General features: G+C 32.5%; 1 protein-coding gene across 1 annotated transcript; it reads left to right on the forward strand.

The window, feature by feature from the left end:
- Positions 1-11,235: 11,235 nt before the first annotated feature.
- On the forward strand, positions 11,236-14,088 carry LOC105971088 (uncharacterized). Its single transcript, XM_012995935.1, has 5 exons — positions 11,236-12,652; positions 12,701-12,896; positions 12,980-13,119; positions 13,255-13,745; positions 13,888-14,088. Exons 1-5 carry the CDS (start codon positions 11,236-11,238, stop codon positions 14,086-14,088), a joined length of 2,445 nt encoding a protein of 814 aa, XP_012851389.1.
- Positions 14,089-14,618: the final 530 nt, after the last annotated feature.

Here is a 14,618-nt window from a genome sequence, read left to right on the forward strand (position 1 = left end):
TAATCAAATATAGGTAACCGAACGAGCCCTTAATACGGTATTTGGTTATATGGTTAAACCATCTGGTGATAGGTGGCCCCATAGATTTTATCATCCAATTAAAATATTATTTATCAAGCCAAATATGGCTTGATTATTTAATACAGATCATCTAGTACCTTATAAAATGTCGATATTGCCCTTAAACAATGAAACAATTACAAATATGTTTCATATAAAAACTAACTTTCTTCATAATTCCTCCGTCACAATGGAGCCCTAATGTTACAGAGGCACAACTGTTCTTCCCAAATTCTCTATTTTTGGTTAAAATAGAATTTTTATTGAAAATTAATTTTCCTATGTGGTCCTAAAACTGAAGGGGTGGTTGGGATTAATTAAAATAAAACACGGTTGCCTTCTTTTCCATGGTGTTGTGGTTTCTTACCGGCCCTGTGGTTTCTTTCAGGTGATTATTTTTTAATTCCTTATTAATTAACTAATTAAAACAACTGTTTTTATTTAACTTGATTAGATTCTTACATAATGAACATAATGACCGCAATGTATTTCTATTTATTGTTTTTTGTCAATATTATTTATGAGTTTGGTGTTTTTGTAAATATTATAATATGATTGTTTTCCAACTTACAGAAATTCAATCTAAGGATTGTGGCGCATTATCGGTGGAGGGAAGTTTTTTGTGAAATGAGATGGAAAGATGAGAAAGTGATTATACAATATTTTATCTTTCTAAGGGCATTTACGATAATTTCCAATTAATCCCCTACTAATACCTTAATATCAACAAAACAAAACAGTGTATTGTTGGTTAAGGAATTATCAGTTTTGAGATAATAGCGCAAACCAAATATGATGTTAAGTGTTACTTATCAGTTATCACCATTTTAATCTCAATATTAACTATCCCATCTCTACCTATCTATCCAAGCCATCCAACCAAAAAGGCCCCTAACAATTGAAAATGCATTAAACCTAAAGATTGAAAATACATTAAACATGGAGCCCTCAACTTAAAATATAAAGTTCTTTTTATGTGATCACTTATTTATATATATACTTATGATATTATGATTATTGGAAAACCCTTGAAATATAATTTTAAAGAAAAACATTGTGAAAATGTAATGAATAAAAATAATTATGAATAAAAAAATACAACTTTTAACATATTTTCTAATATACTAACACGCCCTTGACATAAATTTTTATTACTAAAAGTAAGTAATGTACATTATTATTAATTAACTTATTATATTTTTATGTTTTTGTTACATAATTGACTATGATTAAATCATATTATCACCTATACTAATAAAACGCATAATAACGACTGTAAGTAAAATTTAAGAATTTATTTAACCTCAATAGTGATAATCAATCTTAGTCATTCACAACTATTTTTTTTCTTATTTCTAGACATTTTTCTCGTATATTAGTATTTAATTTTATTTTAGTTTATTATTTCAAATATTCTTTAATTAATTTGATTTCTACAATGAAAAGTTCACCAATTTGAAAATCAAGGGTTTATTTAACTTACCACCCCTGTACTCAATAAAAACCATCACTTAGCTTACCTCCCCACTACTATTAAAATCTTCAATTACCCCCCAGATTATATGTTATACCAATTATACCCTTTTATTCTTAGATGTTTTAAGACAAGTCTCCCTCTTTCACTGTTTTACAAACTTAAATCTTTTAAATATTATAATAAAAAAATCCAAATAATTTATACTCATTTTAATTTTGCTCATATTTTTTTTATGTTTACTTGTATTGAACTCTCTAATCATATTTTTATCCAACGGATATTTATTCTAAAGATCAATAAAATATAAAGTATCATAAGAATCATAGTGAAATATTTTTTTATAATTTATTCGAAATATTTACAATGAAATTTATCATTAAAACTTAATTACACATCTTAATTTTTTTAGTGATAAAAAATATTATTTTGTGTATTATTTTGATTAAATAAATCTAATAATTAAAACTGATAATAAATATTTAATAAATTATATTACAGAAAGATAAAATGCCTACACTTCAAATTAATTAGATAGAAATTTGAAATAATTTATATGTTCAAATTTAAAATAAAGAAAATAAATGCATTTTAATTGTGGTTTCTTGATATACTTTTAAGTTTTAAGATAAAAACATTTTTCTATAAAATCGAACAAAAATGAAAAGAAATAAAAAGTAATAATGATAATAATTAAACGAGTATGTAAAATAATGGAAATTGATGAAAATTGTTATTGAAAATAAAGAAGATATTAAATTATAAAAGTAAGGTTGCTCTGGTGAAACCCTAGGTTTTTTTTCCGCTCATTTTCGGGGTACAACTGTCATTTATTTAATAAATTATTTTATGGGGTTTATTTGGCTTATTAAATTCAATTATACTGGATTTTTGGTTGGGCCTTGATTATCAGCGTATTTTCCTCTCACTTCTTAAGATTACGCATCCTCTTCATTCCCTAATTGATCGGATTTAATTCGATCCCAAATAATACGGCCCTAGATTAACGAATTCTCCAAAATAGGGCTGAAAATCATATCTTTTTGAAAACAAGGCGGTGACTGCTTCTCTAAAAACCCTAGATATCATTTGTTGAATAGTATTTTTTTGAAAAGGCACATGATTAGATGGTTGCTTCCACAATAAATAAAAAAAAAAAAAAACACAAAAATTATATATCATTTGTTGAGCTTTATGTTGATCTCCATCCAAAAACCAACCATCTCCAACAGTATATGTTATGTGTTGTTCTGATAATTTATGCTTTTCCCTTTGCTGATATTCTTAACATAGTTAAAAAACTTGTTGGCCGGTTACCTACACGCAAGTGCACGTATCGTACAAGTAATATAGTGGACTAAAAGTCCGGGTATCGAACCCACAGGGAATATTTAATAATCTAATCCTAGATGCTAAATTCTACCAATTATTATCAAGCCCACCCTACACAGTCGAATTTTAGAGAGAATTAACTAAATTAAATTTAAAGGCAAATTAAAACGACAAAGCAAGAAAGCAAATTAAACACGAAGATTTATCAGAGTAAACAAGCCTAGGATTTTATTCTTCCCCCTATGTGATTATTATTCCCCCAATTCCTTCAATTATGCAAGCAATTAACTCGAATTATTAACCTGAGATGCTAAATTAATCATAACCCGCTTCCGCGTGTATTACGATTCTAATACTCTAGATTCGATTACTATATTCCTATGCAATTAATTCTAGAACACAGCATTAAGCACAAATCTCAATAATGGCTACCTAAGAGATTAACTATATTCCTATGTTAATATCACAAAGGCTCTTCTACCACAGTTCTAATTATTAACCCGATCTTCCGATTCATGTGATTAACAATAACATAAAAGCACATAAAGTGATCAAATTCATGCACTTAATAAAACAAGTAGAAGAAATAATCCGGAATTAAAACTTGCATAAAATCATAGAAAAGGGTTCATAAATCCCACATAGGGTTCCAAATAAAATCCTAGAAACTAAAGACTTAGCTACTCGTGATTCTATGATAAAGAAAATAAAAGAAATAAATTAAATAAGAAAAATAATGCTTGAGTCTTCGTTGATCTTTGTTCCTCGCGTTTTGTGGTGTCAAATTTCGTAAAAAAAATCATCAATTGTGTGCTTGGCTTGTTCTTATATAGGGTGAAGAACTTGGGGAAGAAGACAGCTTCCTTGTGCAATTAAAATTCCTTTACTGCGCAACTTCGGATTCTCGGACGGAGGTCCCACGATTTGAACTAAAACTGGGACGGGGGTCCGAGCTTTACATATTCAGAATTTTGATTTTTTCACTTTTGGCCCATATTTTCTCCAAAATTGCAGTTTTGACCCCATACTTTTCCAATTCTTCAATTTGTACCTAAAATACAATAAATCAACCTTTTAAGCACCAATTATCATTAAAACACACCAAAAGCTCAAATAAAAAGGTACGATAAAGTGTAAAAATATACACTTAACACACCCCCAAACTTGAACTTTTGCTTGTCCTCAAGCAAAATCTTCCAATAAGCAAATAACTTAACTATAACATCTCATCACATAGATCAATGATCAACTTCACGTTTTCACAACATGTAATTATAATGACAATTCTTAGGCATTCGCAAGCTCAAAATTCAACAACACTTAGTCATTCACCATTACCAAAAACCACAATTCATACAATTGCTTCAAGCATCCAATATTTGCAAATTAAAGATAGAAAGAATTTATACTTACATGCATATGCTTGACTCCAAATACTCACCAAATTATTCTACTCTACTAATATCGAACATTAAGCTATTGGGATCATTGGGGCTTTGTGGCTTTCAATTGTTAGGCTCTTTGGTTCGAGGTAGGAAATATGGGTATATGTGGCTATTCTTCTTGAATTTAGGTGATTACGCCAAAATTTGAAAGATAGGCGCTTGAAACAATGAATTCACCTCTACGGACTTTAATAAACTCGATTCTCAAAAGTTCAAAAGTCTCCACTTTCGCTTTTGAGGCAATGGATCGAGTTTTCAAAAATAATTCAACAACTAGTCCTTATTTCTCCCTTCTAGTCTCTTCTTCTTCTCTTTTTTTTTTTATTATTTATTTTATTTTTATTTTTAATATATATATATATATATATATATATATATATAGAAGCATAGATATTTGTCTACTTTTTTTTTTCGAAGAAGAAGAAGAAGGACTTTATAAAATTTTCGACCGAACTCCAAGGGGTAATTTTCAAGAATCTCCACCTATTCTACCTTACACATTGGCTAAAAGAAAGAACACATATTCTCCAAGGCTCAAATCAAGGTTCTAAGGATAATTTCGATAAAAAGGTCGGCTTGAAAGGCTCAAACGGTTCAAAGAAGGCCCAAATCATATCCCAAATCACTCACTACTCAATACTTCGTATCATAAATTTCCTAAGGTGAGTCTTAAAACCGAACATAGCATGATCTAGCACAAATTAATCCCAAATTTAAAATACAAAACATTCAACCAAAGCAATGCACAAAATGTGATTCCTAGCAATAATTCGCTTCTAAGTCCCGTTGAATCGAGAGCTAAACAAACATCTAATCCTTATCACACAAAACAAGCAATCTCATCATCAAACATTGATCATCTCTCATCATCATAAATCATCGATGCATTCGACTCAAGCAATTTGTTTTTTTTTTTTATATTCCGGAAAAAACAATAAAAGCAATAAAAACAAATAAAACCTAATGCATGCAAACTAAAACAAATAAGCACAAAAACATGTTTTTTCACCCCCAAACTTAAAATTTTCGTTGGCCTCAACGAAATTAGCACAAAGTTTAAGGATAGAAAACACCTGATTTAGTCGGAGTCGATGTGATCGGGGTGCTCCTCCCTAGCTCTCTCACGCTCCTCATCATCGGAAAGCTCTCTCGCTCCATCTTCTTTGGGAATCGTCGATCGGCACGGGAGCTCGAGGCTTCGGGGTCGTCTCGGGCTTGAGGAGCGGCTTTGGAAGAGGAATCGTCGGTTGGTGGCACTTTTATTTATTTTTTCTTTGCCTTTAGAAGATGAAGCTTCACTCGTGCGGCTTCTTTTGTTGGACGAGAAAGTTGGGAGAGAGGTTAGAATAGATTCGGTGAGAATTGGTTGACAACCGAACTCAAAATTTGGTTGGAGCAAATTGTGGAACACCTTGTGGGCATGCCTTGAAAGAGTAGATTTTGGAGAATTTTGTTTGATTCTCTAGCTTCCTTTTTTGTGTGAGAGTTTGAGAGAAGGAAATAGGAGGGTTTAGGAAATAATCGAATTTCTTAAAGTTAAAACGCCCCAAAAATAGTCGGACGGCCGTCCGAGATGTTTCTCTCGTTACTGGTTTTGGGACGGCCGTCCCACAAATTAGGCATGTTTTGGGACGGCCGTCCCACATGCTGTGATGCTCAATTGTGCCTTCTGTTTCCCGGACGGCCGTCTGGGATTTTGCCTGCGATTTCGGACGGCCGTCTGGACCTCCTGACTATGTTTTCGACCCTGAAAATTAAAATTCAAATAAACTAATTAGAATGCATGCCTATGACGATAAAAACGAAATGAAAAATCAAAGAAAACTACGAAAACATAAAGCTCGGGTTGCCTCCCGAGAAGCGCTAAGTTTAAAGTCTTCAGCCGGACGTTGCTTCTTGAAATTGTTATGTCCAATCCAAAGCCTTGTAGATTGTGCATCCATCCATGAGCTTTGTCACTTCAATTGCAACCGCTTCAGGGATAGGATTGCAATATGTCAGGGTCCACTTTAGCTTGTAATATTTCTTGGTTGTAATCAATCGGTACGAAGTCAAGATGGGATCTTCATCACTCGCTCCCTCAAATCGGTACACAAAAACCTCATGTCCGCGTATAACCTCCACTTCAAACACATTCGTCTTCTCATCAACTTCTATTGATGCCTTCAAAGCCATGTCATGAACAACAACAATATCCTCAATTTGAGTAATTGTAACCACATCCATCTCCTTCTTCTCTTGTTCCGAGACATCTTTGGAGTTTAGCTCGATTGTATTGTCAGATTCATCATCCTTAAGCGTCTTCGTATTTTCTTTTTCCTTCTCATCGACACTATTTTCCAGGTCTAAAGGATTTTTATCACTACAAATTTCAAACGGATTTTCTTTGTTGCAACCATTCTCGATATCGTCTGAAATATTTTCAAGAGATTTTTGGCGCTTGAATTCTTCCAACTGTAACTCCAGTCTTCGGATAGATGCTTGAGTGGATTTCATAAACTCTTCAAGGACGGAGTTCAAATAACACTCCTGAACAGTGGGTTCTCGTGGCGTGTTGGTGTATGTGTTCCAATAACCGACGTTGGTGTTATCTATGAAATTATTCGCTTTCGGTGCATACCAACATTGGTTAGTGTAATGATCTCCACCACATATTGAACAAAGTGACGGCATGTCACAGGTATTTTGGAGGTATTCGCGAGACGGAAGCCATTCATATCCCGTTTGAGGTGCGCGAAAATTGTAACCTGACATGTAACCAAAGAAAAAAAAATATATTAAAAAAATTAATTTGGGTGAATCGTGAAAATTGTTCAAATTTAGAGCTAGAATAAAATAAATAATTAAAATATTCCCCGGCAACGGCGCCAAAAACTTGTTGGCCGGTTACCTACACGCAAGTGCACGTATCGTACAAGTAATATAGTGGACTAAAAGTCCGGATATCGAACCCACAGGGAATATTTAATAATCTAATCCTAGATGCTAAATTCTACCAATTATTATCAAGCCCACCCTACACAGTCGAATTTTAGAGAGAATAAACTAAATTATATTAAAAGGCAAATTAAAACGACAAAGCAAGAAAGCAAATTAAACACGAAGATTTATGACAATAAACAAGCCTAGGATTTTATTCTTCCCCCTATGTGATTATTATTCCCCCAATTCCTTCAATTATGCAAGCAAGTAACCCGAATTATTAACCTGAGATGCTAAATTAATCATAACCCGCTTCCGCGTGTATTACGATTCTAATACTCTAGATTCAATTACTATATTCCTATGCAATTAATTCTAAAACACAACATTAAGCACAAATCTCAATAATGGCTACCTAAGAGATTAACTATATTCCTATGTTAATACCACAAAGGCTCTTCTACCGCAGTTCTAATTATTAACCCGATCTTTCGATTCATGCGATTAACAAAAACATAAAAGCACATAAGTTGATCAAGTTCATGCACTTAATAAAACAAGTAGAAGAACTTGGGGAAGAAGACAGCTTCCTTGTGCAATTAAAATTCCTTTACTGCGCAACTTCGGATTCTCGGACGGGGTCCCACGATTTGCACTAAAACTGGGACGGGGTCCGAGCTTTACATATTCAGAATTTTGATTTTTTCACTTTTGGCCCATATTTTCTCCAAAATTGCAGTTTTGACCCCATACTTTTCCAATTCTTCAATTTGTACCTAAAATACAATAAATCAACTTTTTAAGCACCAATTATCATTAAAACACACCAAAAGCTCAAATAAAAAGGTACGATAAAGTGTAAAAATATACACTTAACAATCTCCATCCAAAAACCAACCATCTCCAACCGTATATGTTATGTGTTGTTCTGATAATTTATGCTTTTCCCTTTGTTGATATTCTTAACAGAGTTAAAAACGTCTACCTATTTTATTTAATTTGTTTTTTTTTGTTTTTGTTTAATCTCCATCTGCATAATCCAAGTTTTGTTCTTTTGCAGGGACTGCGGTGAATCCTTGGCCGTATTTTTTCAGGTTTTACCAGGGTACTTTTACGTATTATATATGGTAAGTTTTTGTTTTATTAATTCTCAGTTTTTTTCAGTCATGGATTGCTTTTTGAAAAATAGTCGACATTTAAATTTTCGATGTTTTTTCCTTACAAGTTTCACAAACATGAAGCAACGTTATAGCATTATTGTTTTTTTGGGAAAAAAATCGATAATTTTATTAAGAATTACTATCGAGTCTCGCTGCATTTTTTCTCTCTGAAATATGTTCACATCTTTAAATTGTTCATTTTAAAATTTACATTTCTTTCTTCACAACAATGGCGCTGACATTTTTTAAGGAGGTGGAAATGGGGTAGTAGATAATTCATTAATGTTGGGTTTGATCTATTTCTTCCATTAGTGAGTTTTCGATGGATCTGTTGGAAAATGAATTCTCTTTTCGTTGTTTCTTTGATTTTTTCTGTTATATATATCAAAGAAATTTCGTATTATTTTCATTATGTGTGACCTGAATAATTAATGTAAGTTTTCCACTACTGAAACAAAATCTTTTCATATATTATGGGCATGAGCAGCACATTATACATTAACTTTCTCTAATAAAATTTTAGTGTGTGAGAAATGAATATTGTCTAACAAACGTAGACCAGTGTAGTATCTAATGTCGATGGAGGAATAGAAAGAGTGGCATATAGTTTATCAATGTTGAAAGAATCGATCGGTCACAAGAAACTTGAAGTCGCTGAATGTGATTTAGCAGGTTTTTTGGTCAATTTATGTTTTGTGGATATAAATAAATATGCATCAATGCATGCCTCAACAAACTGTTCTTTATTGAAATGTTGGACATATATGTTAACTTATTAAGTATATTACACGTCTCAAGAAACAAAGGTTGTGTTACAAGATGAATGTAGTTGTTTCTATTGGTTTTATTTGTAGTGGAGAATGTATCAATGAAAGATATAATAGAATAAAAGCCTCTGTTATTTATATTACTACGTGATTCTTTGTTTTATTTTATTTTATTTTATTTTATTTTCTATTTGTTTTATGTTCGAGTGATTTTTACGTTTTAATTTGAAAGTAGAAAACAACATTGAAAATTGAATTTTTATTCTGCATTAATTTTTTCAAACCCCGTGCATCGCACGGGTCAGATTACTAGTTAGCTTAAGAAGGGTGTAATAAGTAGAAGATGTAATTTAGGGTGGTAACCGAATGTTTTGATAGTACATAGGAGGTAAGTGAATGATTTCCATTAGTATATGGGAGGTAAATGAAATTAGCCCGAAAACTAAAGTACATTATGTTTCTAATACTCAGCTAAAAATCACATGCACGTTTACTTACATGTTTATGATATGTCACTGAAAAAAACTATTGGATTTATATGAAATAAATTTTATTTAAAAATTTAAGAAAATAAATTTTGACTTGTGAAAGAAAATATAATATATGAAAGATAATCATAATTTTAAGATAAAATAATATAAATGTTATCATTGATATTAGTAAGTAGTAATTAGTTTGAGTTTACATTATTATATTTTCACATTTGTGGAATTTATGTAATAAAAATTATATGAGAATTAATGTAAAATTTGCGACTACGTGAGGTATATAATGCTAATTTACTTAGGATAACAAGAGTTATTTTAAATAATTTTTTATATATGTATATGCTTATAATATTAAGATCATTCGAAAACTCTTCAAATGTAACTTTAAGGAAAAATTTGAAATTTAATGTATAAAAATAATTGCGAGAAAAAAGGTACAACTTTTTAAAATACCTTAAATTTATAATCAATCTTATTCAGTTACAATCACTGTTATTAGAACCGGGCCGGACACAAAACCGGTTAGACATTCGGGTCACAGTTGGACCGGTTCAACCGGGTTCGACCCGGGTTTTTTAATTTTTCAAAATTAAAATTATTTTATTAATTTTAATATTTTAAATTTATATTTTCATATATTTGTTTTATCTTTCACACCTTTTTCACCTTTATTTATATATAATTCATTTCATTTATTATTCCCCACATCAAATTTTTCTTATATATTTTTTATCTATCTCCTGTCTCCTCTTCTCTCTCTTCTCTCTATCTTCTCTTATCTCATCACCTTCTCCAAACTTCATCCCGTCTCTCTCCCTTTTCCTTTTACTTTTTCCTCTCTTTTTTTCATCTTCTTTTTCTCCCAGCGCAATCGAGCAAACAATTTCGAGTCACCCACAAGCAAATCCCTCTAATTCCGGTCACCCACAGCAGGGCCGGCCCAAGCCCAAGGCGGGCAAGGCCACCGCCTTGGGCCTCCGAAAATTTTAAATTTTTAGGGCCTCCAAATATGGAAAATTTCATTATATATATTTGTTTACGTATAATTTTCAAACAAATATGTAGCATTACTGGAAAAGAACGCTCTATGGACTTAATATGTCACAAGTTCGAATTCCTGTAGACATTGATTATTTTTAAATTTTTTTTTTCCTTGTTCTGGCCTAACTAAAAATAGCCATTTCTTGTTCTGGCCCAACTAAAAAAAAACAAAAAAAAAAAAAGTCTTAATTAAACATTCATAAAACAACAAAAGGGAATCAGACTCACTGTATCAGAAGGGAATAATACAGACCAACAATACACACGCACGCACACCACCAACTCACTGTATCAGAAGAAAGAAACAAGGGTTTCAACCCCAAAATAAAAAATAAAAAATAGAGGAAGATTGAAAAATACAACACAAAGATCGAGAGACAAAAGAATAAAAAATAGGTTTGTGCCTCCACTTTCATAATATTTCTTTTATCAATTTATTGTCCACTTGTCCTAATTTAATTTTTCTTTTTCTATTGATAATCAATGAGTTTGTACTTTGAGTTTAATAATTAGGTTCTTGTATTTTTTTATATTTTTTGTAGTGCTATGGGCCCTAGAAAATATGAGTGCGGGGATGCGAAAAGAAAGAAAAAACAAAGAATAGAAGAGTGTACAAACTCGCAAAAGGATGATATTTTTAAATTTTTTCCGCATATAAACCGAGTTCAAGATGAAGTTGTAGTTGAAGATGAAGTTGTGGCTGAAGATGAAGTTAATTTGGAAGAAGTACACGAGAATGAGGTTGACAATGAAGAAGGCATTCATGTTGTTGTCGATAATGAACAAAAGATCCAAACAAATAATATCGAAATTGGAGACGCTAGTGGGCTACCATTTGAAGAAGCAAAAGAAGATACGGAACAGTTGAACATAGACGACCCGGTAAATTGGATTAAGCTAGATCAGAAAATGAAGGACTTGATAGTAGAAAGAGGTCCTATACGAGCTGCGGATATCAACTTTGAGTACCCTCTTGATGATCAAGGTAGACATTTCTCTTTTGTGCATTATACGCAACAACTAACAAATGGAGAAAAACAAGAGAGGAAATGGTTAGTCTACTCAAAACTTGGAGATAAGATATTTTGTTTTTGTTGTAAATTGTTCAAGCAAGATGGAGTTAAAGTGCAATTGGCCACGGAAGGTTTTAATGCTTGGAAAAATATTTCAAGCAGGCTAAAGGGTCATGAATGCAGTAACGATCATATTATTTGCATGTGTCGGTGGATTGAAACTGAGACGAGAATGCGTAAAAGAGAAACAATTGATAAATCTTTGCAAGAAAAGATGAATAGAGAAAAGGACTATTGGCGACAAGTCCTATTAAGGATAATTGCTCTTGTTAAAACTCTTTCACAGCAAAACTTGGCATTACGTGGTAGTAATGAGACACTTTTCGAAGATGGCAATGGAAACTTTTTGAAATTCATTGAGATGATGGCAATATTTGATCCTATAATGCAGGAGCATGTCAGGCGAATACAAATGAGTGAGATTCACACTCATTATCTTGGTCCCAAAATTCAAAATGAATTGATCCAATTATTGGCAAACGAGGTCAAGTGCACGATAGTGGAGAAAATAAAAAAAGCAAAATATTTCTCAGTTATACTTGATTGTACTCCAGATTCTAGTCATGAAGAACAAATGACTCTTGTGATTCGATGTGTAGATGTTACGGTAAGTCCAGTGAAAGTGGAGGAGTACTTCTTGGGCTTTCTCAAAGTAGATGATACCACAGGACTTGGACTTTTCAGCGAACTTGAAGAGGCGTTAAAAAATCTTCAACTTGATATTAAAGATATAAGAGGCCAGGGATACGACAACGGTTCTAATATGAAAGGAAGACATAAAGGTGTGCAAAAAAGATTATTGGATCGAAATCCAAGAGCATTCTATGTACCATGCGGCTGCCACAGTCTCAATCTTGCACTCAGTGATATGGCTGGTTGTTGTTCACAAGGTAAAATTTTTTTTGGCATTATTCAGCGTATATATTGTTTGTTTTCAGCTTCAACAAAACGCTGGAGCATCTTAAAAGATAATGTGAGTGGCCTAACACTTAAGCCATTGTCACAAACACGATGGGAAAGTCGCCTTGAAAGCGTAAAACCATTACTTCTTCAAACCGAAGAAATAAGGAAGGCTTTATTGGATTTGGCTAATAGCAATGAAGATGGGCAGCAACCAGTGAGGCTCTTGGTTTCGTAACAAACGAGCTTGAGAATTTTGAGTTCTTATTAACTTTGGTTATTTGGTATGACTTATTATCATTTGTGAATATTGTTAGCAAGACTCTTCAAAATGAAGAAATGCATATGGATGTTGCTTTGGAACAGTTGAAAGGACTCATTATTCTCTTCGAAAAATACAGAGAAACCGGATATGAGAAGGCCAGGAATGAAGCTGAAGTTATAGCAAAAAAAATGGGTATTCAACCAATATTTCGAGAGAAACGAGTTACCCGTTGAAAAAAACACTTTGATGAGAACAACAATGAAGATGTTATCCTAACATCCGAAGAATCCTTTCGAATAAACTTTGTCTTCTTTGTGATTGATCAAGCTCTTACATCATTAAGGGTAAGATTTGAAGATTTTCAAAAGTTTGAAGACATGTTTGGTTTTCTGTGGAATATAAAAAAATGGAAACTTGTCGATGATGAAAGCTTGGAGAGTAGTTGTATGAAACTTGAAGAACATTTGAAATGTGGTACATTATCTGATGTTAATGGGCGAGATTTGTTTTCGGAATTGAGAATGTTAAGAGAACTTTTGCCAAAAGAGATTGAAAAGGCAATTGGAGTATTGAATTATTTGAAAGAAATGAACACTTGTTTCCCGAATGCATGGATTGCTTATAGAATACTCCTCACTGTACCTGTTACAGTTGCCTCTACAGAGAGAAGTTTCTCAAAGTTGAAGTTGCTTAAATCTTACCTTCGGTCAACTATGTCTCAAGAAAGACTGAATGGATTAGCTATTCTATCTATTGAAAAACATATTACAGGGAATCTTGATTTTACGAGCCTGATCGATAATTTTGCAGCTAAGAAGGCAAGAAAGATAATATTTTAATGATTGTTAAATGTATTTTTGTATTGAATATTTATGAATTATGGATTTAACTATATTATGTATTTTTTTATGTTGTTATTTTGTTATGTTTTTTTTTTTTTTAACATAATCATCGTTAAAGGGGCCTCGTTTTTCGTCTTTCCCCTTCTCCGCCTTGGGCCTCTCGGACTCTAGGACCGGCCCTGACCCACAGTCATATTTGTCGAATTCCGGCCACCCACAGTCTACTTCAACCAAATCCGACCACCCCAGTGAATTACGCTCCGGTTCCACCACCAACAGCCGCCGACGAAGTGTTTCAGATGAAAACCCGGGTCTTTGACCGGTTTCCGGGTTCACCGGTTTTTGCCGGTCGAACCGGATTTTTTGGCATTTGACCCGGGTTCTCGATTTTTCCGGTTTTGGACATCAAACCGGACCGCTTTTGTGCCGGGTCGCGGTCGGACCGGGTTGACCGGCCGGTCCGGTCCGGTTCCGATATCATTGGTTACAACTATTTTTTTTAATAATTTCTAGGCATATTTGTTATAAATTAGTATTTATTTTTTATTTGATTTTATTATTTTTTAAAATTCCTTAATTAACTTGATTTCTATAATGAAAATTTCACCACATTTGAAAACTTAAAGTACATTATGTTTCTAATAAAGCTAAAAATAAAAATCACATGAACGTTCACTTATATGTTTATGATATGTCACTGAAAAACTCTCTTATGAGTTGTATATGAAATAAATTTTATTTAAAAATTTAAGAAAATATACTTCAATTTTTGAAAGAAATTATAATATAGGAATAGATTATCATACTTTTAATACAACATAATATAAATATTATTATTTGTATTTGTAA

Source organism: Erythranthe guttata, chromosome 11 (genome assembly GCF_056151865.1).
Source record: "Erythranthe guttata isolate IM_541 chromosome 11, IM_541, whole genome shotgun sequence".
NCBI lineage: Eukaryota > Viridiplantae > Streptophyta > Magnoliopsida > Lamiales > Phrymaceae > Erythranthe > Erythranthe guttata.